This window comes from Rhinolophus sinicus, chromosome 1, assembly GCF_057876585.1.
Source record: "Rhinolophus sinicus isolate RSI-liver-muscle chromosome 1, RSI-T2T, whole genome shotgun sequence".
Taxonomy (NCBI): domain Eukaryota; kingdom Metazoa; phylum Chordata; class Mammalia; order Chiroptera; family Rhinolophidae; genus Rhinolophus; species Rhinolophus sinicus.
This window is the reverse complement of record NC_142501.1, coordinates 106,122,917-106,150,191: the sequence shown is the minus strand read 5'-3', so window position 1 is coordinate 106,150,191 and position 27,275 is coordinate 106,122,917. Positions and strand designations below refer to the sequence as shown.

At 40.8% G+C, this 27,275-nt stretch overlaps 2 protein-coding genes across 2 annotated transcripts in view; one reads left to right on the top strand and one right to left on the bottom strand.

Annotated features, from left to right (window-relative positions):
- Positions 1 to 27,275, top strand: part of LOC148759169 (ankyrin repeat domain-containing protein 26-like) — a 191,172-nt gene that overhangs the window by 441 nt on the left and 163,456 nt on the right. The gene's annotated exons all lie outside the window — the stretch shown is intronic.
- Positions 10,651 to 27,275, bottom strand: part of LOC148759172 (optineurin-like) — a 77,818-nt gene continuing 61,193 nt past the window's right edge. Inside the window, exon 4 of the mRNA XM_088791089.1 lies at positions 10,651 to 10,782. Coding sequence (XP_088647215.1) covers positions 10,664 to 10,782 — 119 coding nt within the window. The 3' untranslated portion in view covers positions 10,651 to 10,663. The remainder of the gene's footprint in view (positions 10,783 to 27,275) is intronic.

Below are 27,275 nucleotides of genomic sequence, written 5' to 3'. Positions count from 1 at the left end.
GCAGAGGGGAGGGATCAAGGTGGCAGTCTGTATCAAAGGGCACAAAAAAACAACAGGTAGTTCATAATCGGACAAGCCCTGGTATGGTCTGATCCACTTGCTCAGCTGGCTTTGTGCCAGCTCAAAGGTCTCAGAAGCATTTTTAAACTCGGCATGACAAAGCTGGAAGGTGTTCTGGGCAGTGCGGCCAAGATCAGATGTCCAGGTGAGAGGACAGGGAGAGATCTGAACAGAGGTCGGTAGCAAGCAGGCTGAGAAGGCGGCACTTTAGGAACTGAAATACACGGAGGCTGGGCACGTGCTGGGAAGTTCATTACGCCCCATTGTGCAATAACGTCTGCACGCCAGGTGGTTCTGAAATACACTGTAATCGGTTTCTTCAAAAATCATAAATTTTCATTTTAGAAATCTTAAAAATGGGCTGTCCTAGATAAGACAAAACTTATGGGTAACTTAAAAGTCCAGCCTGGTGGCCAGGAGAAAAGGAAGCAGCCAAGAAAAATAACAATATTGTGAAACAGAAAGTGTCACCAAAGAACCGACTTAGCAACCAAAAAAGTAATTAACTATGAGATACTTCTGAGTGAAAACCGAGTTTATTCTCTTTTACATTTTTGTCCTTCCTCAGATGTTGTTTGAAGTGTTTCTCCAAGTTTATGTAGGTACATTGCTAATGGATTCCATCTAAAGTTAGACCTTCACTGGTAGAAAATTTTCAGCATTGGATTTTCAACCCAGAGGTTGAAAACTGTTTAATAATCTCTTACAGAGTGAACTGATTTAGGAAAGTAAATCTATAGATCGTGTAGCGAGTGTAAACCTAGAGGAAGAGGTGAAACCCTGCCATGTGCTACGGCCAGCTCGTGGGCTCACCAGATTCGACTGTGAGCGTCTTTCCCCCATATTGGTAGCTTGAAATTAGCTGTGGTGGGGGAGTATTTGTACCTTAGCCTAACTGTTGTCACACAGCAGCCTTGCCCACTGTCCCCAGTGTCTTTCCTTGAGGAAAGAAAAGTCTGTGAGACTGTGCCTTTCTGGGACTTTGCTTATCTCAATGTTTTACACCTTATGTCTCTCTGTTTGGTCTGCAAATGTTGGTTTGTAACCAAAGATGGGTAAGATATCTCACGTGAGATACAACCTAAACCAGGCGGAACCAAGTGGGGACCCCCAATGAGCTGCCTTAGAAAATATGAGAAGGAACCTTGCCTCCCCTTCTTCCCTGCCTGGGAAAAGCCATTGCTGACTCTGGCTTTCCTCTCTCACCTGATTGTGAGAGAACTCATGAGGGCAATAAAGATCAGCTCTCTCCACTTATCTCAAAGGAACTGTCAAAACATGAGAGACTTGCCCTCCAGGGAGGTGCATACCTCACCTAAGTCATCACAAGACTTTCTGCTCCGGCTGCTTGGGGACAAAGATAATTGGTTTGATTCAGTTTTGTGACATGATGTATGAGATTCACAGACCGTGGGAAAGATAATGCTACTTCCTTGTACAATTATCAATAAAAACCACCAGTTGGCCCAAATCGGGGCTCCAGTCTCTGGTGACTGCGAGACCTCCTGGCCTTCTGAGATTTAACTGCATTAAGTCTCTGTTTCTTTCTTTCTTAAAACCTAACCCAATGCCACCCCTTCCCTCACCCTCACTGCCCATGTGGCGCTGGACGCGACACCTAACCTTAAAATTCATTCAAGAATAAGCATAGATTGTTCCATTAGCCTCAAGGTCTACAGGCTCCAAACAGCCTCAAGGTCTACAGGCTCCAAACAGGCTCCAAACAATTTTGTATGTTCCTCAAAGTTGGAGCCAGATACAACTTTGTACAACCTCTCCTCCTTTTCTGTGTTCTAGCCTGGGGAGGAAGCTTTGCCACAGGACACACATGGAAAGCTCATTTTCGACACAGTGGGTCTCTGTGCCATGTGAGCAGTGAGTACAGCTTCTGCTTGGGGGAGAGAGGAAGGACAGGAATTCAGAAAAGGTGGATCGAGTCCAATTCTGCCACCTGTGTAGACTGAGGCAAATCCCTGAATGTCCATTTGCCTCAGTTTTCACAATTCATCCACTTAATAATTAAATACATACTAAGTGCCTGTGATGTACTCACTCACTACTCAACATCAGTGAATAAAACCAAGGTCTCTGCTCCCTGGAGTATAGGTGCTACTGGGGTGGGGGTGGGAGGGAAGTGATAATGGCAAAGTAAAGGTGATTAAGGGACCTGAGGGGTGGGGTGGCTGGGGACAGAGGTAGGCAACTGAAAACAGAATGGGCGGGCTGGCCCTCCTTGAGAAGGCGACATTTGAGCACAGCCTGGCAGGAAATAAGAAATCGGTGTTGTGGACATTTGGAGGAGTGACACAGGCAGGAAGACGGCCAAGGCAAAGTTGTGAGGCAGGAGAGAATCTGTTGGAGAGTCAGCAGGGCGCATGTGTGACTAGAGCTGAAGGAGTTTGGTGGCCTTAATAGGAAATGAGGTCAAAGAGAAAACACGGAGCCACATTCCGGTCACCACGCTCCACCGAGCGCCACTTCCTATTTTCTGGGAGCCTGTTACATGGTCGCTCAATCTCGTTTTTCTAGGTGTCCAGCTGAAGATCTTGCTGCCTCCTTCACCTCTGTCCTGGCCACTTGCATTCTTCTCTTATTCTGAGCCTCTTACCCATTTTTTCCTAGTCTTTCTTCTTCATTCTCCTCTTACTGGGTCAATTCCTGTATTGTTTATTGACACCTGCACCTTTCCGGACTTTTTCCCTCCTGCTCTGTCTTGTTTTCTCTCCCATCCCGAGCCCCCAATTTTTGCATGCTTCCACTTATTACGCTTCTCCAGCCAGTTATACAGATCACCCCTCATAGGCGCCTTCCCCCCAGGCCCTGGTGACGTGTAAGGAGGCAGGATTGGCCAAACCCAGTGGCGTGTGCAGCTTTCACTGCAGGCAGCTGCAGATGATCCTGAGAAGCCAGGGCTCAAGTACAAGCCCGGGAGCCCCCGCAACCCACCCCGACCTCTTCTCCCTCCTCTTCAGCTTACTCTTTCCGCATTTCAACAGGTCACCAATGGCACCCCTCTCTGTGCTGTACCTTTGCACATCGTTGCTTCAATGTGTGTTTCAAGTTGTTGAACACAGTCCCCAAGGCCATGTCACTTTATAAAAAACACCTAAGGGTCAGGTTGGAGTATAATCTATTAGGTATTATGGTGGTTGGGCCTAGAGATTCAGAGGTAGCGGACTAGTGACTTATCTTATAAAAGTCAGTAAAATTGGAACACGCGTGTGTAAAAGAAAGTGCGCAATTCATCTTTAGGTCCAACAATTCTTGAGTTCTGCACCGTGAGAACCACTGAGCCTCTCGATGGCACAAAATCAGTCCCAAACATTGTGAATGTACCTAATACCACTGAACTTTACACTTAAAAAATGGTTCAAATGGTAAATTTATGTTACGTATATTTTACCACCATAGAATGTTGGTTTTTTTCAATTAAGAAGGTTACTTGTTAAGATGCATCCACTTTAAGGATGAACAGGTACACTTCCTTACCTCGGAGAATCATGAAAGAAGCCAGGGGCGTGGGGATGACTGGCACGGCTCAGCTCTACTTTTAAACTCCTTCCATGCAGATTGAGAGGGTGATAGTCAATCCATGGGTTAAATATTAGAAAGTCTTATTTTCTTCTCTTATTTTTAGATGAAAATTACAAAGTTATATTTTCTGTCCTGTGGGAGGTTTACCTCCACTTCTGGAGATCACCAGTTTAGAGAAAGGAAAGAAAGTTGGTTTTGACTGGAGTCACTGGTGAAGAATCAAGGGAGAAGCTGGACGTCCCCTGAGCTCTCAGGGGGACTGGAATTTGGCCAAGTTGAGGCTGATCAGTTGCAGGGGGGCAGCGGGTGTTCTCATGGGCACGGAAGCTTCAATACTTGAGGCAGATCCAATCACATGGTTTCCAGCCTGAGAGACTGAGAAGATCTGCTGACCTCGTCATCTGAGCTTGTTAACCAACGCTGCGATGCTATCTGTCTCTGAGCAGTAAGCAGAGCTAAGCCTCTGGGAGCTCCCCGGGCACAGCTGAGGGTGACGATCACCTGCTGACCCATGAGGCTGGTATTCCCAAATATTTTTGACAGTGTGCCACTCAGCACTGCATGTTCCCTATACATCTGGTATTGGTGTTCCTACAGCCCAACAGGGCTGCTTAGCATTCTGCAGGTGGAATGTCACCTGCACCTCAAGCAGAGCGAACTCCTGGAATTCTGCAAGTCCAAGGACCTTGTCCTGATCTCGTACACCGCCCTGGGCTCTCACTCCAGGAATGCGTGGTAACGGTCTTTGGGAAGTTGTTCTCGTCATAGATGCTGTGCCTTCTGGGGTCTTTTCTCAACTGTCGGGGGGAGGAATTAAGGATGGACAGCGGGAATAACCCATCTCTGTCAACTCTTTCTCTCGTCCACATTGTAAAGACTCAGTAAAACATTATCGAATAATAACATTACTGATTCAAATGTGCATACAATTCAGGAGCTTTAGCTTTGAAGAGTGACAAAGTGAGCCCGAGCCACGATTCTGACACTTGATAGCTGAGTGACGTGAGACGAGTAACCACGTCTGTAAGTTTTAACTTCCTTATCTCTTCAAGAGGAATAAAACTGACCATTAATTGAAAGCATTTTTTGAAATAGCAAATTCTTATAAAATAGCTGGTTATTGATTATGATTGGGCTTATTGGGTCTTAGCTTGGACAACAATTTTGTCTTCTTGACTTATTCAATCGTTCACGGAATTTCTCAGAAATATTTGAAAAATGAGGAAGTACCCAAGTTTCCCTTCCTGCCCCACTTTCTCTTGTCTTTCTTCTTTGGATTTACCAAAAGAAGCGACACCAGACCTTGAGACAGCCAGAAAGTAATAAGGAAGATTCTAGAAAATTAGCCACCCCAGCCGAACTGGCAGCCCCTGGTGAGATGGATATGCAACCCCAGACACATGGCATCTCTGCCTCCCTCCCAGGGTGAGCAAGAACAAGCCAGTTCTCCTGGAGGACTCGGTGCTTAATGCCATTGGCTGAAAAGCACCAGTGACCCCCAGCCCAGGGGGCCCTGCACAGCAGGCTGTGGGCAGGAGGGGCTGACAGAGGCACAGCATGTGCCCTGGTATTGGTTACTGGAGAGGCTGTCGGTGTGTATGGGGCAGAGCTCGTGCCCTTGTATACGCTGTGCACACAAGGGCTCTATTTAACTGGTCTTGCCTCCAACTGCTGCGAGGTGGAGAGCAGGGCGGGGTTGGAAAGAACACTAAACAGATGGTCAGGTTTGGGTCCCAATCCTGGTCTCTAACCCAACAAGATGGTCCTGGGCAAGTCATCTCTTGATTGCTTCAGCTGCAAAATGAAGGAGTTTGAGGACAGGAGATTTGGACTCAAAAATTTCTAGGATTCCTTTGCTATGACCGCAGTCCCCAGGAGAAGTCTCTGAGGGTGATCTCAATTGCCAGCCTCAATGATCTGACAGATTGCCATGACTTTGCCAGGGAAAGACTCCAGGTTCATGACAACCATCTCAGAAAACCTATGTAAATTCTTACATCAATTTGTGTGTCTGTGTGGGGGTGGGGGAAGTCATTGCCTCAGGGAAGTTGAATTGATCTCCTCACATTTCTGAGAGGTTTGATTTCCAGTTGGCACCAGAGGACATGGAAACTCTGGATGGCCTCAAGAAGAACATCGGCTATGATGAGGACACTTTATAAGTGGCTTGTTCCCTTGTAGACACTGGGGAGCAGGAGAATGATGGGATTCAACTTATTCCAGTCCCCAAAGGGCACTCTTGTCCTCCCTCTTCTTTTAAGCAAGTTGCTGGAAGTCATTTTTCCTCCACGTCCTCAGACCACCTTTTCTCTGTCACTCTAGCGTCCCCTCGGTCCGTACCCTGCTTATATTCTAGGATCCATCAATATAGTAACATCCTTAGCACACGCCCTTCTCTTCTTGCCTTACTCCTTGATCTAAATAAAACCTGGGTAGTCCCATCCTCTGCCCACATCGTCAGGTTTCCCTCCCGCACATATTACTCCTAGAAGCGTCTGAACGTGCTCTCATCTTATGAAAAGAAATCCTCCCTTGAGCTGAACTCGTCGTCCAGCTACAGCCGCTTCTCCTTTTATACAGAAACTCCGTGAAGTCAGCGACCTTCATCTCACCGTCTTTCAAGCCCACGCAAATCAGGCATCTGCTCCCACTTTGCCCAAACCCTCATCGGGTCAACCATGGCCATCTTTGCTGAAACCAGCAGAGTCTCATTCACTCTCCTTGGCCCAGTGGGTCACTCTCCTAGCAACGCTTTCTGAGCTGGCTTTCTGACGGTGGCTCTGTTTCCCCGTCACCTCCCTCACCTTCCATCTCGTGTCCTCTGCAGGGTCCTCCTCAACTTCACTGTGGAGTGATGTCAGTCCTGGGTCTCGTCTCTTTTCTAGCCACACCCACATCCTCCGTGATTTCATCTAGTCTCATGCTTTAAACACCGTCTAAATACAGGCTCCAAAATCATCCGCAGCCCAGAGCTTGGCCCTGGGCAGATTTACAGATCCATTTACTCAGCTCCACTTGGATGTCTCAGAAGCATCTCAAACTTATGGGTCACGGTGGTATCTGCAGACCCCCCCGCACACACCAAATATGCTCATTAATCTTCAGCCACTGGCTGCTGTCTGCTCCATCCTCACACACAGTAGCCACAGCCAGTGGGTTAAAAAGCAGATCTGATCAGGTACTCCTTCTCTGGACGTCTGGTGGCCGGCCATCTCACTCAGAGCAAAGGCCATATTCCTGACAAAAGCTGCAAGGGCCAACGGGTGCCCCCTTCCTACGTCTCTGCCTCCACGTCGCACGACTCTGCCCTCTGACTCCAGTGCAGCCCAATGGCCCCTTTACTGTTTCCCACATATGCCAGGCCTGTCTCAAGACCTTTGCACTGGCTGTTCTCTGCTAGAATGCTCCTCGTCAGGTAGCTGGATGCTCTCTCCTCCACCTCCTTAAGTCTTAACTCAGATGTCATCCCTTCTCTGTTACTATATCAAAAAATGCAGCCCTCGCAGCACTTTCCCTCCACCCTGACTTTCTTTGCTCCTGGCACGTATCCCTAAATAACACACCATAGAGTTCACTGACCTATTTGGTTTATTTTCTGTTTCCCACAGATTGTTACATTCGTAGGGCAGCTTTTTTAAGAGCTACTCTTTCCCCGAGTAATTAATGCATATTGGTTGAATGTATAATAACAAATTGACAGACTGACAAAAGGAAGGGAAAATAGAGGAGCAGGCAGGAATCATTACGAGTTAATATCAGTAACTTTAATCAATAATAATTATTCAGTGATTTACCATTTCCTATCAGAAAATGATTATATATTGAGAGAGTTTACTTCCCTTGCTAAAATGGAAGCCCTCTGCTGACGTGACTTTTATCATTTATCCATCTCTAGGTCTGGTGCGCAATTTTTCATCCATTGTCATAAATTATTTCTGAGTACTTGAAAGAAATTAAATGATAAGGATATTAACTCACCTTCCTCATCATCCCCTTGAAATATTTGTTAACTTTATATATTAGACCAGATTGGCATTATTTTAAAAGAGGCAGAATTCATTTCTGCTCTCTTGGGAGTTTAAAATATCAACACAAATAGTTTATCTCCGTAAGGTGTAGAGCAGCATACCTGCAAAAATAGAATATGTTGGTTTATTTTTGTGTCCGTGCCCAAGAGCATGTAAGTATATTTATTTCTGACCGTGTATAACAGGGTAATGCCATAGCACATGGTTATAATATACTTAAGCCATTTTAAAAGAAACCTCTCTTTACCCAGCCCAGGAAGTTACTTCACTAAGACCCCCTCTATCTTCTAGATTTGCTGGTCATCCAGACCCCCCACTTGAGAATGAATATTAACACGGTATCTGTGGTCACTGCTGTTTTTTGGTTCCAGTTGATGGCTGGAGAACACCTCAAGGAGGAGAAGCTGGCTGGTTTAGTCAACGTCGCTCAGCCTGATCAGTTGCAATGTGGCTCGAGTCCCTGGATCAGAAAATAAAAGTCTCTAAACCCAGTCCCCTACCCCGCAAAGTAAAGGTATCCTTCAAACAACCTAACCTACTGCTGCTTTGGCTTTTTTTGTTTGTTTTCTTTTCCTCTGTGTCACTGCTGTTGAAATACTGACATGCCAGGAAGTGATCACAGGGAGACGACCTCTCAAAGCAGCTAACCACTTACTATACTTTCAAATGTTCAAAGTCCACTCTCTCACTTGTCTGTAATTCTTGGTTTTTCTTTTTTTCTCTCTTCTGTGAATTTGCCACACTATAAAATTTTATCAGACCTTTTAGGGGGATCTAAAGCTTAATACCAAATACCCCAAATGTCCAGATTTCCACTGAGAATTAGTCATAATTCCAAGAACAAGGAAAGTATTGTGCCGAACGAAAGACAAGCAACAGCTGCCTACACCACCATCACTCAGGTATGACAGTCATCCCACAGAGGTTTTAAAGCAGCCCTCATAAACTGTGTCAATAAGCAATTAGAAACACAGTTGGAACCATGAAAAAGAGAAAGTGTCAACAAAGGAAGTTCAAAGGAATTTCTTCAGGCTGAGGAGAAATGGAGCTGATGGAAACCCAGATGGGCAGCCAGGTGGGGACAGCCCAGGAAATGGTACACACAGCGGAGGAAGGACAACAAGTTTTCCTCGCAGCTTAAATTATTTAAGAGAAAACTATTTAAAGGAAAACTAATAACATTGTGTCATGTGTCACATCTGGAGGAGGAAACCGTATAACAAAGGACAGGAGAGTAACGGAAGGGCACTGCTGCCAGGTGCTTACCTCATACTCCAGTGGGTCGTTTCACTTCAGAGAAGACTGTGATAAATTAAGGTGCAGGAAGCCGCTACAGCGACCCCTACATCTGCTGTAGGTCCTGGGCTGTCATAAAATCGAGCCAGTCTCTAATGTGGTTGAGGAAAAGGCCCTCTGTCTCTTTCCTGTTTCCTCCATAATCTCCCGGTTCATCTTCTCTGCCGTTCCTCTCTGATGTCTGTTCACAACCAGCCATATCTCCCGACTTTGCTGACGCTGTTTTCTTCCTGGTTCTGTTTGCTTTTAATTTCTGACGGATCCTTGGGTTTTTCATCCAAATGAAAGCAGAAAATGCCTATTGGGACGAGTATCTATGGTGATGAGCATTCTCTGTCCGAAAGTCATCAGAAACACAAAGCAGCCATCTGACAAAAGTAGTGACTTTTCCTTGGGGAGCCTGTGACCTCAGGCCCTGGGCTGGGTAAGAACTTTCATAGAAGTCACGTCATTCAGGGAAAAGCGAGGTCCCAGGAGAGGAGGCTTGTGAGACAGAAGTTGCACAGAGCTTTCAAGTACCGTCTTGAGAGCAAGATTAAAAAAAAACAGTGATAGAGAATGTGACCACGTAACCGCTGTGAAACTTCATAATTGCCCAGTATTTGCTTATTTTTGCTACCTGTTATTTCTTTCTTCACAGTAACTCACAAAGTGTAAAAAAAAAAAAAAAAAAAAAGAACCCAAACAACAAAAAACACCAAAAACAAACCAAAAACCCTTAAAATCTAACAGACTTTGCAAAGGCGCCTTCTGTTGTCAGAGCCACAATGGGCTTGGACATTAGTCGGTCTCTGGGTGCCACCTGCTGGCAGATTTATCTAACAGCTCTGAGTGGTCTGGGAGATAAATCTTTAAATGTAAACAGACGATACATTCATTACTCAGGGTTCCATATTTGAGTAGTTGCCTACTTGCTAAAATGTATTTGTAATACCAAAATCAATGTTCTCGCGCTTTCATGATCATTCTCAGACATGCACAGAGAAAAGAAAATGGGTGGAAGGAGGCAATGCTGTGCCATCTTTCAGCTCCCACTACAAACACATATCGCTTACATCGTCTATTTATTACAAGTGCTTCTCACTTATGTGATTCTCGTTGGTGATTTTTCTGTTTAAGATGGTCTTTGTAAAAAAGTTATTTAGAAATGTGTAAAAATGTTTCTATAAAATATAAAGTGATATGAAAGTGGTAGCTATCATTGGATCAAGGGTACCTGGCCCCGATGTTCCAGAAGATGACATGACTATATTTGAATAAATGTAGGTCTTTGTACGTGAATAAACGAATAAATGCCGATTGTTGTACATGAATAAATGTAGATTGTTGTATATGAAAAAATAAGACATCCCCTGAAAATAAGCCCTAATGCGTCTTTTGGAGCAAAAATTAGTATAAGACCTGGTCTTGTTTTCGGGGAAATACGGCAGTGACAAAAATTGGAAAAGATAAGAAAGTTAGCAATTAACATCATTGAAGTATTAATTACAACTTGGTTGTTTGGGTTTTACTTAAACAGCTGGTATTCGGGCAGTATGAGTATGTAAAACTCAATTCTGTTTTTTATTCACAAATCTGCTTAGAAGTTAGATGCCAAGAAACATAATTTAAAATAGTACATAAATTTTCATTATACACCTATGATACAAAAATATTTTTCTTTAATATTTTCACATGCCATATGTTACATGGGAAACAAAGTGTTATATAAACAGTCCAGTAAATAAATGTGTACTATTTATGTTTCAGATCATATACTTTTTATTCAAAATCTGTACATATTCTTGTGACGCTTTCAAAACTAGATCATCAGTAGATACTGGAGGAAAAAGACTATAGGATTCAGATTCAAATTCAGCAGCAGCTAGAAAGAAAAACAAAGAATTATGTTCTTTATCTAAAATATAACTAAGTATAAGTGTTAAGGAGAATGAAAAATCCTATATGAGGCAACAGTACAAAACAGGAGATTACTATTCAATATAAGTTGCCCATGGTTGCACACTGAATTAACTGTTATTATGGCTGAGCATCAGAGCTCTGGTTGTCTCATTCTTCATTCATTTGTTAACAAAGTAATATGACAAGCACTGATGTTACAAGATGAAGATGACATGGTCCACCCCTGACCCATCACCTACTATAAATTGAAGGAACAGATGAACAGGCAATTTCCACTCAGAGTCACATATACCAGACAAATACAAAACAGGTGATGGGAACACACAGAAAGGACATCCCTATTTTGTGACCATATTGTCTACGCTTTGGTGGAGGTGATATGGCAGTTGATGCCTGAAGGAGAAGGACAGAGGATGCCAGATAGAGGGAAGAAGCAGATGCAAAGACTGGAGTGGGGGAGAACATTGTGGAATGAGAAGTAGTCCAGTTCAGCTAGATGCTACAGCAAAGGGGCAGACTAGGTTTAGTAGCAAGACATAAGGCTGAATTATTTGGCAAGAACTAAATTGATGTGGGTGTTTTTACTCCATGCAAAAGAATTTGGAGTTTCTCCTGAGGGTACATGGTAAACCAATGACAAACTCAATGACTAGAGATTTAAATGTCACCCAGCAGGTGACAGCTATATGAACTGTAATTGCCTAAGTATCACTAGATGAGTCTGGTTATTGGGCCTCATATCACTGGCAAAAACATGACAAGTTGATGAAGCCCAGTTGTTTTTGTTTTGCTTTGTTTTTTTACTGGGGAATATTGGGGAACAGTTTGTTGCTCCAGGGCCCATCAGGTCCAAGTTGTTTTCCTTCAATCTAGTTGTGGAGGGTGCAGCTCACTGGCCCATGTGGGAATCGAACCGGCAACCCTGCTGCTCAGAGCTCGTGCTCTAACCAACTGAGCCATTCAGCAGTCCCATGAAGTCCAGTGTTCAACGTGCAGGTGGACAGTTCCGTAGGGATGGCAGAGGAAAGGAAGGAGACAGCCAGAAATACAGAGATACATGGGCTTTTGAGATTTTTAAAAAGCTACACAGCATGATAAGTAATCAGGAATAAATGTATTCTTCATTACGATGTTTATGCTTTCAACCTTTTTCATTTGCTATGCATAAGAAAATGTCCCCCCTGTCTTCCATCTTCCCCCTCCCCACTCCGGTTCCAGCCGTTGTTTCTCAGTCCAGTTGTGTAGAACACAGCTCCATGGCCCATGCTGGTATTATGACCCTTGCGCTCCCCCCAAGTGTGGCAGTCAGTCGCCAGTCAGCTCACGGCAGCTCTCGCCAGCTGCCAGCCACTCACGCCGGCCACTCATAGCAGCACATGGTAGCCCACGGCAGCACTCAGCAGCCAGGGGCAGCTTATGCCAACCTCCAGTTGCTCACGGCAGTCCAGCTCCAGGGAGAGCTGCTGTTCACAGTCTTAGCTGTAGAGGGCACAGCTCACTGGCCCATGTGGGAATCGAACCGGTGACCTCGGAATTAGGAGAGAGCGTTCCAACCACCTGAGCCACCTGAGCCACCAGGCCGGAACTATTTTTTATTTCTTTTTAATTTTATTGGGGAATATTGGGGAACAGTGTGTTTCTCCAGGGCCCGTCAGCTCCAAGTAGTTGTCCTTCAATCTAGTTGTGGAGGGAGCACCTCAGCTCCAAGTCCAGTCGCCATTTTTCAATCTTTAGTTGCAGGGGCACAGCCCACCATCTCATGCAGGAATTGAACTGGCAACCTTGTTGTTGCGAACTCACGCTCTAACCAACTGAGCCATCTGCCACCCCTCTGGAAGCTCAGCAGCAACTCGTTGTCTTCAGTCTAGTTATGGAGGGCACAGCTCACTGTCCCATGTGGGAATCAAACCAACAACCCTGTTGTTCAGAGCTCAAGCTCTAACCAACTGAGCCATCTGGCCGCCTTCCCCCCCCCCCCCCCGCCCCCAGTTCCCTTTTAAAATGATGTCTTCCTGACAGAGCATTATATTTAAAGTGAGGTTCTTATAGACAGCATAGAGTTAGTTCAAGACATTTTTAAATCAATTTTGGCAATCTCTGTTTTTTAATTGGTGTATTGAAATTGATATGTTTGGACTTACGTCTACAATTTTATTATTTAGTTTTTTCTTATTCCCTCTGCTTTTTATTCCTTTGTTCCCCCTTTCCTGACTTGTTTTGGGTTATTGAACATTTGTTAGTATCCCATTTTAATTCATCTATTTTCAAAATTATAAATTTTGCATAGTTTTTAATGATTTTTCTAGGGGTACAATATACACACTTAACTTTCACAGCATCCTTAGAATCAGAGTTTTACCTCTGCAATGGGAAATATAGAAATCCTACAAATATGTAGATCCCAGTTACCTGTTCCTCTTATGTTCTAGTTATCTTATATATTACATCTTCATACATTGAAGTCCCCATCAGATATTGCTAAAAATTTTGTCTTCAAATATCAAACATATTTTAAAGAATTCAAGAGGAAACTAATAATCTCTTGTAGTTACGCAGATACTTATCATTTCTGTTGCTCTTCCTTAAGTCATCGTATTCCAAGTATTCTTATGGCATCATTCCTCTTCTGTCTGAAAAATTTCCTTTAGCAATTCCTTCATAAGTCTCCTGGCAATGAATACTCTTAGTTTTCTTAATCTGAGAATATTTCCTTATACCTTCCTAAAGGATATTTTTACCAGATACCCCATTTGGGGTTGACAGTTTGTTTCTTTCAGCACTTGAAAACTGTCTTACTTCTTACTAGCCTCCCAGGTTTCTGATGAGAAATTCATAGCCATATGAATCATTGTCTTTCTATTGGCAATGAACCTTTTTCTCTGGCTGCTTTCCAGATTTTTTTTCAAATATATATTATACACACACACACACACACACACACACACACACATATTAGTCATCATGTGTCTGAGAACGGATTTCCTTTGGTTTATTCTGTTAAGAGTTTGCTGATTTTCTTAAATCTGTAGGTTTATGTCTTTTGCCAAGTTTCAGAATTTTTAGCTATTTTTCTTCAGTTTTTCTGCACCATTCTTTCTCCTCTCCTTTTGAGACCATGATGACATGAATGTTAGACCTTTTGCCATTGTCCCATAGGTACTTGAGTCTATGCTTTTTTTTTTTTTTTTTTTTTTTTTTTGGTATTTTGTTCTCTCTGTTGTTCAGGTTGGATAATTTCTATTGATCTATTTTCACATATACTGGGTCTTTACTCTGACATCTCTAATCTGCTGTTAATCCCATCCAATGAGTTTAAAAATTTCCATTATTGTATTTTTCAGTTCTAAAATGTCTATCTGCTTCTTCATATTATTTTTTTCTATGATTGTCTATTTATACATTGAAAAATATTTGTGGTTGCTTGCTAAAGCATTTAAAAATAGCTACTATAACATCTGTGTCAAATAATTTCAAGAGCTGTGTCATCTCAGCATTGGAATCTGTTCATTGTCTTTCTGCATTGAAATTTTTCTGATTCTTTGTAAACTGAGTAATTTTGGATTATATTCTGGATTGAGCTGAGAGTCTGGCTTAATCCAGAGGATCAAGTTGTCAGGAGTTCTGTTTCCATATCTTGGCTCTGCTTTCTTCTCTTTGCACTCTGTTCTTGTTCAGGTTCCTCATTTATGATAGCTAGAAGGCCCCCAGTAGCTCTAGACCCATGTCCTAACCTTTCAGCATCTCTTATAAAAAAAGTGGAATTCTCTCTTCTGACAGTTCTAGAATTTCATCTCATTGAATCATGTACCCATCCATGAATTAAATCATTTTAACTGGGTGAGTGAGCTGATTAGCTGGCCACAATTTTGTGCTACCTCCTGGAACTGGTGGACAGGATATCAACTTTTCCCAAATGACATTAAGGAAAAAGTTTCCCAAGGACAATAGGAGAGTACTAACAAGAAGAGGAAATAGATTTGGGATAATTAGAAAAAAACACGTATCTACCACAATAAACCCTTCCACAGAGAATTGCCTGTATACCATGTCTATGATTATTTTAGAACAATGCCTGCTGTGCTCTACTATCTCTAAGTGAGAGTGACTTATAGAAAAATGTAAATCAGTTTCATTTAGGGATATAAATGAAATATCAGAATATATAATTGAACAGTATATAAAGGAATAAATTACCAAAATCAATCAAGGTATATCTTAGCATAAAATAATATAACAAAATCCATTAATATAATACATTGCATTAATAAGTTATGAGAAATAACAAAAAATAGGTGAAACTATAGCTAGTCCTTTTAAAATTAGGAACCAGAAAGGAAAATGATGCTCATTATTATCTTTATTATTTAATATTTTCAAAAATGCTAGTTAAAGTATTAAGGGATAAAGCAAATATAAAAAGTATCATAAATAGAAAGAGGGAGAATTATTCTACCAATAAAAGACCAAAACTAACAAAAGTGGACAGATTCAGTCTAGTTTATCGACAAGGAGAACCTGATCTGAAGGACAAGGACATAGGTTTGCTTTGGAACAGGGACAGTGGGAATGTCAGTTACAGAGCCAGATTATTCTAAGAATGATCTCAGAACTAGAGAAAAAGAACAAGTCCCAGCCCCTAGGAAATGGGGCTAAAAGGAACAAAGCCAGAAGTAGGTTCTAGCCAGATGGCTTGTAGCCAAAGAGCACTGAGTCCTCAGGTTCTAGGTAGAACAGAGATAGGTAGGGACCCAGACTTGCCATGTGGTCTATTTACCAACATCTTTTGGTGCTGGAAGAGTAGATATACTTAATGTAAGCACACTTAGGTGAGAGCAGCAGGGCAAGAGATTTTGATGTGGTGCTGGGCTGGCTTATCATTGGTTCAGGGCTGTGAGAGGGTAGGCAGCTTATTCTTAAATAGGTACTCCTTTGACAATATAACTCGGTTGAGAATGGTATGGGGCAAGTCCTGACAATGCCCTCCATGTGTATTAAGGATTGTGAACCGCATATCATAAAATAAATCATTATGTTTTAAATACAATAATGAAAGACATTCTTTTGAAGTTGGAGCTTTTGACATGGTAGGTTATCCTTTGTTACTCCATAGGTCTAGCCCCATGAGTAAACTAGAGGGCCAGAAATTCCAAAACTCAAAAGATACCAGTCAAAGGGCCCAGTTTCAACTAAGAGGAAGTAAGTATACGCCACCCTTTCTCTCCCACTGAATGAAGCTATAAAACTCAGAAAGAATATATGGAGTAGCTACTTGAAGACTCTAAAAACTAAATAGTAACATATGACTTGGGGAGGAAGACCAGAATTTTGAAATACCACTAAACTGGCAATGAGTTTACCATTTTCCCCCCTCTGATATCTCCTGGCCCCAGCTCAGTGCACTGGAAATGAACAATGGAGCACAGAAAGACAGAAGAAGTCCCCTGGTGGCAACTTGAGGAGCAGAAAATGTAACTTTTGAGTTCAGAGAGAGTGTGGAAATCTAGCCCCCTCTTTTTCTTTTCTTTGTTCTTCCATGCACCAGCCTCCAAGCAATCCTATGGTAGCAAAAGCAGCCAGTGGCAGCAGGAGCCTACAGCAGGCAAACTCTTTGGGAGAAAAACCTTTCTCTGTTTGGATCACACATTAGAAAGGGTAGAAAATGGATGCCCATGACTTTATTAATGGTTCCAGCTTTTACCAGGAGATGAGCTGTACTTAGAAGATTCAGACTTTTTAGAAAGAAAGTCTAAATGAATAAAAGACTGATAAATCATGAAGGAAGGCAAGAACTTTCACCGAATAGTGATACACAGTTGCCATGTTTATAGTATCCATGTGACTGTTCAAAGTATAAAAATGTGTATCCTAAGAATTATGTATAATAGTAAGTAAGAGCCATTCGTAATGTATTGCTCATTTGTAAGCTACTTGAAATTGTCCTAATGCATAGTGTCATACAAGTAATACCAGCATAAAGCATTAATGATCTTACCAAAATGAGGAAAAAAAAATTCACAAGGGCTTTCCCCTCTGTATTGTTTTAATATCAAAAATTTAAATATGCTGTTCTACTAGCGTTGTCTTCTAAGTGTCCAGTGTATTAGCACTTTCCTTGATGTGCTTAGGAGATGGATCCATGAATTCCTTAGACTTTCTGCTGGAGTTCATTTAAGGGTGTCTGATTATATGGTGAAGAGTAGACTGAAAAGACCTTTGGGTGACAATGTCATTATTTTCTCATTATGTTTTTAGGTTGATGATTAAGATACAGTTGTGTTTAAAACCAAATGGCATTAGTTATTAGGTTTACCAAACTGGAAACCTATCTTAGTTAATATTTTAGGAAATATGAATCCATAACAAAAGCCATAACTATTTTTACACTGGAGTGCTAGTTAACTTAGAGAGATGTAGAATTATTCACCATTTAATGGTGGTTATTAATGATGTTTATTTTCAGTATTTTTAATATGGGTAATTTTTTCACCTCCTCTTAAGAAGAATAATGTTTATTGATTAAAGATGGGAAATGGTTAAGACGCTAATTGTATTTCAGGTCTTTGACTATATTATGCATTGTATGATAGATTTCATTTTTCATGAAATGTCTTAGTTTTTCTACTTAAAAAATAGAGGTATGAATGAAAAAAAAAATCCTAAAAATGGGTCTTAGTGTAGTCACATCCTAGGTCTGTAGCTTCCTTGACAAAGATTAATCTTTAACTTAAGGGAGCCTGTCTATTGTCTTTTTGCCTCATACCCTTGGAATGCCAGAGTAAATCCTTTGTCCAGACCCCTCAGAGCACACACACTGCACCAGAGTACAAGACCACAGAACCCCTCATTGTTATCTTGTTCCCCGAATACCATCTCTATGTGCTGTAAAATATTAATTATTAACTATCCTGTACCCACCAATGTAAAAGAAGCATGTGTGTGTCTCTCAGTTTTGCTCTTTATCCAATCAAAAGATTTCCCTGCTTTGCTTTCTCCCACCCACTTAATCTACCACCAATGGATTGCATGTAAACTTCCTTAATTCTCCTTTGATTTTTAATGTATAAAATAAGCTGCAAAACTGCTATTCTCTAGAGCATTTTCTCAATCCTCAATCCAGGAAGTTGAGATTTTGCTTCCTGGCAATTGTCCTAAGTTTGGCTCAAATAAATTCATCAAAATTCTCTACAGGCTTGGACATTTCTTACATCAACAGTAGTTAGGCAATTGAGTTTGCATTACATTTTCAGTCACTTTGAAAATGTAATTAGAGTTGCCAGTATACTTAAAATTGAAATGGAAGGGAGCACCAAGGAGAGGTTGAGAAGTCGCAATGTTCTTCAACCCTTTAGAGACACCTGGAACTTTAAAATTTTTAATCAATACTGAATACCCCTTTATTGTAATTTTTCAGATGATTAATGTGCTGCGAGGGATAAGATCCACTGGAGTAGAAAATTGTACCACTTCAGGGTCTCAAATGTGTTGAGACAGTTAAAGTGTAAAATGGCGGTGTTGTTGATTCTGGGAGCAATATTTCACACGCAGTTAGTGTACGTGATAAGTGTCATCACTTGTCAGAATAGATAACATCCATGGAACCCAAGGGAAATTGGGGTTCTTGAGTGACTAGGAGAGAACCCACCTAGGAAAGACTGACGGGCTCTGAGAAATCCCGGGAACAGGACCTGGGAGGTTTCTCTCCCGTCTCAAACCCCTAAACCACAGCATTAACACAATCACTACATGTTCAATGACTTGTGTACAAATAATATAAGCAATTGTGGCTTGTGTGTGAACTTCTGATTGAATGCAACACAGTCATAAAAACAAGTTATTTACTGCATTGCTCTTGGTTAGAGAACATGCTGGCATATATAAACTCTGTCATTAGAAAAGATTATACTGGTTGATAGAGGAAACAAAGAAGCTTTTGGAATGCTTCTAATATTCTCTATTGTTCTGGGCACTGGTTACACAGATGTGTTCAGTTTTTTAAAATTAATAAAGATGTACACGTATGCACTTGAACTCTTCCGATGTATTTTGTCCTTCAATATTTGTATTAAAAATAAAAAACTGACGAACCACTGCTTCTTTTCAAGATGTGTATGGGGGTGCGGCTAGATAATTGTTTTCAATGGGAAAATAAATGTCTCTGTTGAACTCTTCCACTTACAGAGCTTGGGAGGAGGAAAATGCGGTTGGGGTGAAGAAAGACAGAAATTGCAAAGTCTGCCAGCTCTTCAGTCTGCACAGGAGTGAGTCCCTGAGGAGATGCTTTTTCTTTAGCAAAGTGACAAATGTGTTTTGGAATATGCAGTGGTGGACCCCAACCTGTGGAAGGAGTGGAGAGCTAATTACTCTGCCCTGTAAATGTGAAGGGAATCAAATTTCAGGAAGAGCTAAAGGCGAAAGGATCTACAGAATCAGGGAATAAGAGGGGATACCTGAGGGAGAGGACTGATTAAGCTGTGTGATGGCAGATTGAAGCCTGGGAAAAAGACAGCCAGAAAAAAAATGGGATGCATTCTACAGATGCAGTGGTAGAATGACTTTTAAGAAAAGGGGTATCTAATATTTAATTTCAAGTTGTTTATGTGGCTGTAATGAAATCTCTCTCCATTGCTCCAAATCCCCAGTAACATCTGCTACTCTAGCTCCCCGGCTCCCCGCCTGCTGTATACTATTACAAACAAGCTAGGTGGAAGGGTAATGTAACTTACTAATCCAGAGAGAGAGTGTGTGGGTTGGTTTGGTTATTTTAATTGGGTTGTTGCAGAACAAGGAATTGAATTTTCTTTAGCTGGAAAAAAACAAAAAACAGAACTATTCTGTTCTGGTCTCATCTATTTCTAGGAGAAAATGGGGGACAGTTCTTTTAGGAATCACTATGAACTTACAAAACTTCCGCACGGATCAAGAAGGACGAGAATGTCATGGGATGAAAATGACGTCCTTCAGCTCACCAGCGCGCCAGCGTTTCAATCCTGGTCTACCTCTGAACTACACAATAATGACTTCTCTTTTTGTAACTGAATGCTTTTTTTCTCATCTTCAACCCACTTTTTAAAGACATAAATTTTTTAAAATTTTAAGCTAAAATTTTAGTGTTGCTTACAAATGACTGCTTCAGTGAAAAATAAGTTTATTAGGACCACATAAATCAAACCAAGAATCAGCCTCTCTCTCTCTCTCTCCCTCTCTCTCCCTCTCTCTCTCTCTCTCTCTCTTTCACTCTCACTCTCTCTCACACACACAGACACACACACAGGGGTGGGGGGAGAGAAAAGAGAGAGAGAGAGAGAGAGAGAGAGAGAGAGAGAGAGAGAGAGAGAGAGAGATTACTCATAATTTCCTGCTTTCCTTTGTATTTTACCATATTATATGCATCCACAAATAATATGTTTAGTTTTGCCTATTTTAAATTTTTAAGTGGAATAATATATTTAGTTTTGCTTTTTTTCTTTATTTATAAGATGCATCCACATTGTCTGCAGTTGTAATTCATCCAATTTTGTTGCTGTGTAAGATTCTACTTTATAAAAATGCCACAGTTTTACATTGTATATATACACAATGGAATACTATTCTGCCATAAGAGAAGATGAAATAGTGCCAGTTGTGACAACACAGATGGATCTTGAGATTGTTATGCTAAGTGAAGTAAGTCAGACAGAAAGACAAGAACCATATGACTTTAATCATATGTGTGATATAAAACTGAAAGCAACAAAGGAACAAGACAAACAAATAAAGAAACAAAAACTCATAGACAATAGTTTAGTGGTTACCAGAGGGTAAGGGGGGAGGGGATGGTAGAAGAGGATAAAGGAGGTCAAATATATGGTGATGGAAGGGGAACTGACTCAGGATGGTGAACACATAATGCAATGTATAGGTGATGTATTAAACCTATGTAGTTTTGTTGACCATTGTCACCCCAATAAATTTTAATTTAAAAAAATGCCACAGTTTATCCTTTCTGCCAATGATGACCATTTGGGTTGTTTTCCATTTTTGGTAATTGTATCAACAACACTGCTGTGAACATTCTTGTACATGTATCTAAGAAATAGTTAGGAGTGAATTTTCTGAATCAGAAAGTAGGTATATATTGAGCATTAACATATAGTGTTAAATCATCCCCCAGCAGTCATTGTACAAATTTAAACACTCATTCATTTTACACATTCTTGCCAGCTCTTGGGATTGTGATGCGAGGGGCCTGAGAGAAGAATCAGAATGTACTTTTCTAGGAGTAAATATTATTTACCTTCCTCTCCATTGTTCTTTTGCACATAATGCCTGATTTTTTTTAACTGTGCGTTAACACAGTGTCTGATTTAATACTAAGAATTCAAAGAAGCAAAATGCGAGCTATGGCTGAAAATAAAAGCAATAAGAGTCAATAAAAGCAAACCCAGCAATGGTCCAGATGTTGGGCTTATCAGGCAAGGACTTTAAAATAATGAATAGGTTAAAGGATGTAGTGGGCAAAAATATGGATACTGCATAAACAGATGAGCAATATTCACAGGGAGCTGAAAATTACAAAAAAGAAACAAATAGAAAGGTTAGAAATAAACTCATAACAGATGCGAGAATCATTTAATGGACTTTTCAGACTGGACATAGCAGAGAAAAAAATCAGTGAACTTGTAGACCAGTCAATTAAAATGATCCAAATTACACTAAAGGGGAGGGGTAAACGCAGGTTAAAGATAGAGAATATGAGTTCTTTGGTTCAATAACAATAATGGCCTAACATTGTATATGTAATTAGAATCCCAGAAGGAGAGCAAACAAAGTGGAGCATAAGAAAAATTTGAAGAAATAATGGTTGACAAATTTCAATTGATTAATGATATCAACTCACAGACTCAAGAATCTGAGTGGACCTCAAGCAGGATAAACAGAAAGAAAACTGCTCCAAGACACATCAGAGTCAAACCACTAAAAACCGAAGACAAAGAGCAGATGTTAAGAATATCCAGAGAGGGGAAAAATTACTTTCAGGAAAATAATGATAAGAATGATGGCTGAATTTTCCCAGAAACAACAAAGTCAAGAAAACACTAGAATCATATCTTCAAAGTTTTGAAAGGGGAAAAACAACTACCAAGCTAAAATTCTACATCCAGTGAAAATATCCTTCAAAAATGAAGGCAAGATAAAGACATTTTCAAACAGAGTACGGCTGAGAGAATTCATTGCCAACAGACTGTCACTGCAGGAAATGCTAACAAAAGATTTTTTAAACCGAAGGAAATGATACCAAGTAGAAGCAAGGATCTGCAGGTGAAATGCAGAGCACCAAAAAGTGTCAATATGTGGCTTTAGACCAACTCAGCATGAAAGATTGGCTTTGATACCCAACTCATAGTCACCGATACTTTGCCCTAAGGGAAGTGGTATGGGCAGTGGGGACTTTTCCTGCTAGAGTGTGGGCTCTCCAGCTGTGATAAAGAGTTGGCCACCATTGCTAGCTCTCAGGTGATGTTTGTGTAAACATAACTCCTACAGGCACTGTTCTTAGGGGCTTTTTCTTTTTCTTTCCTCTGGATTATGTAGTTCTTTAGTAAAAATCATTTTATATTGAAACATGTCATTACCTGCCAACAGTGTAGCAGGAGCTTTAGAATCTGAATAGATGTGGGGGGAAAAGAGCAGTGTGATGGGGCTGACTGTGCATAAGCGGAGAGGTGGTGTACGTTACTCTGACTAGCTTACAACGAGCTCATATGCAGAAGGAAGATGGCTGACTGCCTCTTTGGTGTTTTAGTCCAAGAGAGCTCCTCAATATCTGGGCAGGCAGTTGAGGTGAATCGAACCTTTTCCTGTCTTTATTCCTGTTATACCTGCTGCTTTAGTTCAGAAGTCACAGTATCTGTGTGTGTGTGTGTGTGTGTGTGTGTGTGTGTATCTCCAAAATGTGTCCTTCAGCCCACCTCTAGTGATAGAATGGTGGAATTATCTTTGAATTTTGCAAACTGTCTTTTTTTTCCTCCTTTATTGTTTCCAGTTCTTGTCCTTTTGTGTATCTTCTCAGGTATTTTAATGGGAAAATTAGAGAAGTCATATCAGGTAAGTCTAGTCTGTTTCCTTTACAACTTCTTATTATTTAAATTCTCATATATATAAGAAAGTTGAAAGAATTCTACATGGAATGCCCATATACCCCCCCACCCCGATCTAGATTCTACCTGAAGTATTGCTTTTGCTTTTTAATGATAAATTTTAGTTTTTGGACACACATTACAATAGATTGTAGTTTAATTTAAGAAGATTGTTATTATGCACATTCTCAGGACCTATGAGCATTTTACATTGGCTTTAAAACATTAATAATAAAAAATAATTAACCAGAGAAATAAAAACTGGAGTGTATATAATTGGGTGATAAATGATGTCTGCATTACGTTAATAAATGGAGAATTGAAGCAATCATTTTAACTACTGATAATTTAAATTTTTTTCTGTGAGAGTTAGTTGAATAAAGTTTTATAACTATCTACCTCATTCCATAGATACAATTGGTTGATTTAAGGGAAAGGAGAAATAAGAGACCTTGGGCCCATCGTGTCCCAAGTAAAAATTTACCTAAAATATAAATCAGTCTTACAATTCAAGAGATCTCCTCTTATAGATAATTTTTAAAGGATATTATATAGTCATATAATCTCATGCCAGATGATGAGGGCAAAAATGAGAAAATTCCTCTTGGCTTTGCGATTCATTACCTTCCAGTATTTTTATGATTTGGGAAAAGATAACAGCAGCGCAGCAAGTGGACGACTTCTTAAGAAGCCAACAGGATGACCTCAAAGTCCTTTAAAAAAAGTGCTTAAACTCCAATCTTCTTTAAAAGGGTGTTTATTTTACCAAAAACCTTGGTTGTAATATTCCTCCACTTTACATCCCCCCCCACCACCGCCCTGTAATACAGCATTTTAAACATGCCAGCCAAGGGACCATAAAGCAGTCTGACTCTTATATAACAATTCCCTGCCTATTATTACTATTTTTTTAAATTGCATTTCCTTAGCACACATTACAAAGAAGTTTTCCTACATATCAAAACCTAAAGCTTGTGCTGCACCAATGTTCATTTCAATTTGAATCATCACCCACCTGGGCCCCACTCAGGCTGGCACTCAAAAGGGGAAAATCCTGCCTAAGTGCATTACAGCCTCTGGATCTGTCCCCTGCTCAGGTGCACAGACCAGATGAACTGGGAGAGGTGACAAGGTAAATTTGACTGGAGATGAATTCTGAGAAGCAGGAAGGTATAAGGTAGCCCAAGCATTTGGCAAGGAGTAAGTAATTACTTTTCACGGGAACAGTTTGAGAAAGAACAAGGTTCCTCGTGATCCTGAATTGGTGACAGAGCTTGCTAAAGCTTTTTTAACTAGAAATGCTTTCAAGCCAAGAATTTTCCTTCTGGAGAAGCTTAAGACCTGAAAACCAGCCATCTTTTGCTATTATGAAACTTCACAATATATAAAATTTTAAAACGAAGACTCATGTTTAAGAATTTACTTAAAATAAAAAGAAACTAGAATCGATCTGCTCTTTGCTTCTAGAGACCCCTTTCAACTCTTTCACATACTAAAGGTAGAATCCTTTTTCAAATTAACTTTCAGGAAAAGGAAGCATGGTTTTATTAGACAATTATTATTCTTTCCTTTTACCCATTGACCAGATTTTGCCAGGTGAGGAAAAGTGTTAGTTGGCTGAATCTTTCTAACTTTAAATACCTTTAGCTCTCTTAAGCCCCCAGGATATTGCTTTTTATGGACAGACATTAATTACTGCTACCAAAGGGCCAAACAACGTGGTGGGTCTCCTGCAAAATTGGTGAGGAGGAGGTGTTGCATGCCTTATCTGAGCTTAGTCAAAAGCCCAGAAGTCTGGGAGACAATGTTGGCTGCTCTTGGAGGTTGTATTGATGTGACTGGAGAACCATGATAGTGTTTCCAGCTGCTCCATTTAGTGGCTGGATAGATTGGGATAAGTTACTTAATCGCTAAGGCCCATTTCCTCATCTGTAAAATGGGGCTAATAGCAATGCCTACATCATAGCACTATTTTGAGGATTAAATGATACAGCGAGAGCACAAAGTAAATGTTAAACATACGTTAGCCATTACTATCAGATGTCAGTGTGTGTGACTCATGTAATTGCACTAAGATCAATTTTTATTTGTGTCAGTGGGATTTCATTGTCAGCTTTACTCAAAAATATCATGTTTTTAAACGTCTTTCATGATTATGAAAAGATCATAAAAAAGAAATCGTGAACTGATAGCCAAGGCAGAGGGAGAATAGGGGTCCCCTGAAATTGTTGATCCCAATGTCCTTCCCAGTTCTTATCACCATTGAAAGATACTTTTTTCTTGGATAAAGAGAAAGCACTCTTAGAAGCCTCTCTGGAACAAAATGTGTGTGTGTGTGTGTGTGTGTGTGTGTGTGTGTGTATTTAAGTTCCTCAATAACTACATTAAACTCTGCTTTGGGAATACATGTCATACAGAGAGAAATTAGTAGAAGGAAACATTTGGACTTAAAAAACGTCATAGGGACTTCATTAATGCGTGGCTATTTATCCCATTTATATTTATAAAGAGACCCCCTGAAATCACCCCAAAAGGTGACCCAAATAGGCTCAATGTGAAGATGCTTTTAATATGCCTCTAGTTTAGTTTCAAATAAATTCACAATAAGTGAAATTACAAAATTCAGTTTCTGTCTCCAGAGGATGGTTTTATTGCTTTTAAATCAATTTTGTTAAGTACATTTTCAAAGTAGAGGCTAGCATACCTAGTGATATTAAATAAAATTATTGGAAATTAAAAAAACGAGTTTCATTGAAAGATATGCAGATTCTTGGAAATTTTAGTTTTTTCTTTCATAATTTCTTTTTTCTAAAAGAGAAATGTAGAGTGACATCTGAAACGTGGTGGTGTGTAGGATCTCCTTGATCTCTCCCCTTGAAGATACAATAAGTTGAACAGCTATAATTCAACAGAGGATTCGCTGTACAACACATAAACATGCCTGAGAGATCATGCATCAAAACATCTGAAGGGTGAATAGGGGAAAGGAAGAGAGGAGGGCAGGGAGAAGAGCAGAAACAGGGGCTACAGTCTCAGCTGGGAGCTCACTGTGGGTCTTGGGAGAGGGAAGGATTCAGGCTGCAGGTGCACTTTCTGGGCCCTGAGCAGTCCTGCCTGAGTGACCAGCATATCATACAACTGAACCCAGCAAGTGGGGCAGAGACCAAATACAGAAGTGCGATAGCTGTGTTCTAGTAGCCAGGCAGAAAAGAAAGCTGTGGAGCCTGGATGCTCCCCCCCACCCTCCCCAAGCTATCAGCAGGCCCCAGAAGAAACTGAAACAGTAACTGTTGGGTCACAAAGCAGAATATCTACAGCCCTGAGAACTGGAGATAGAGTTGCTGAGTGGCAGATGCACACTGAGGCTAATCCCAGTGACAGGGGTGGAGATACCAAAGCGAGGCAGCTGAGGTCTGGCACTCACCATTACTGGGAGAAGAACAAAGCCACAAACATACCACCAGCCTCTCCTAGCCCACCCCGCCCCCACAATGGCTGCTGACCCCAGCAAGGACACCTGGAACAGACACCTCAGGCAGTACAACATTGCATCTGGCTGCAGGGGCAGCACTGGGATTTCAGGGACTCAGAACCCCATCACCCACCGCATCCTCCCACAGGGGTGGTGCCCTGAGATTGAGGTGACCTAATCACACAGGAGATGCCCACCTCCCCAGGAAATACAAGGTATTTTCCACCACCCAGCAGAGATCCAAGAAGCTGGAGCAGTGCAAAAGGAAATAAAACACTGTGCACCAGTGCCAACTACTAGAAAACAAAAGAAAGATCTCTTATCAACCTGCTACAGAGTTCACTACCATAAATGCCAAGGCAGAAAAATAATCAATTAAATACCGTAAACAACCAAGGTATAAGGCAGCTCAGAAAGAAAATGAAAAATTTCCAGAAAATAAACTTAAAGACGTGGAAATATGTGACTTAAATGACAGAGAATTCGTTTCTATGTATCTTTTGATCTCTCCTCTAATTTCTTCTTTGACCCAGTCGTTCTTTAAAAGTATGTTGTTTAATCTCCATGTATTTGTGTTTTTTCCTGCTTTCTTTTTGCAGTTGATATCCAATTTCAAAGCCTTGTGATCAGAGAATATGCTTGGTATGATTTCAATCTTCTTAAATTTGCTGAGGTTGATTTTATGTCCCAATATATGGTCTATCCTTGAGAATGTTCCGTGTACACTAGAAAAGAATGTATAGTCCGATGTTTTAGGATGAAGTACTCTATAAATTTCAATTATGTCCATTTCATCTAATGTGTCATTTAGGGCTGCTATTTTGTTATTTATTTTCTGTTTGGATGATCTCTCCATAGCTGTCAATG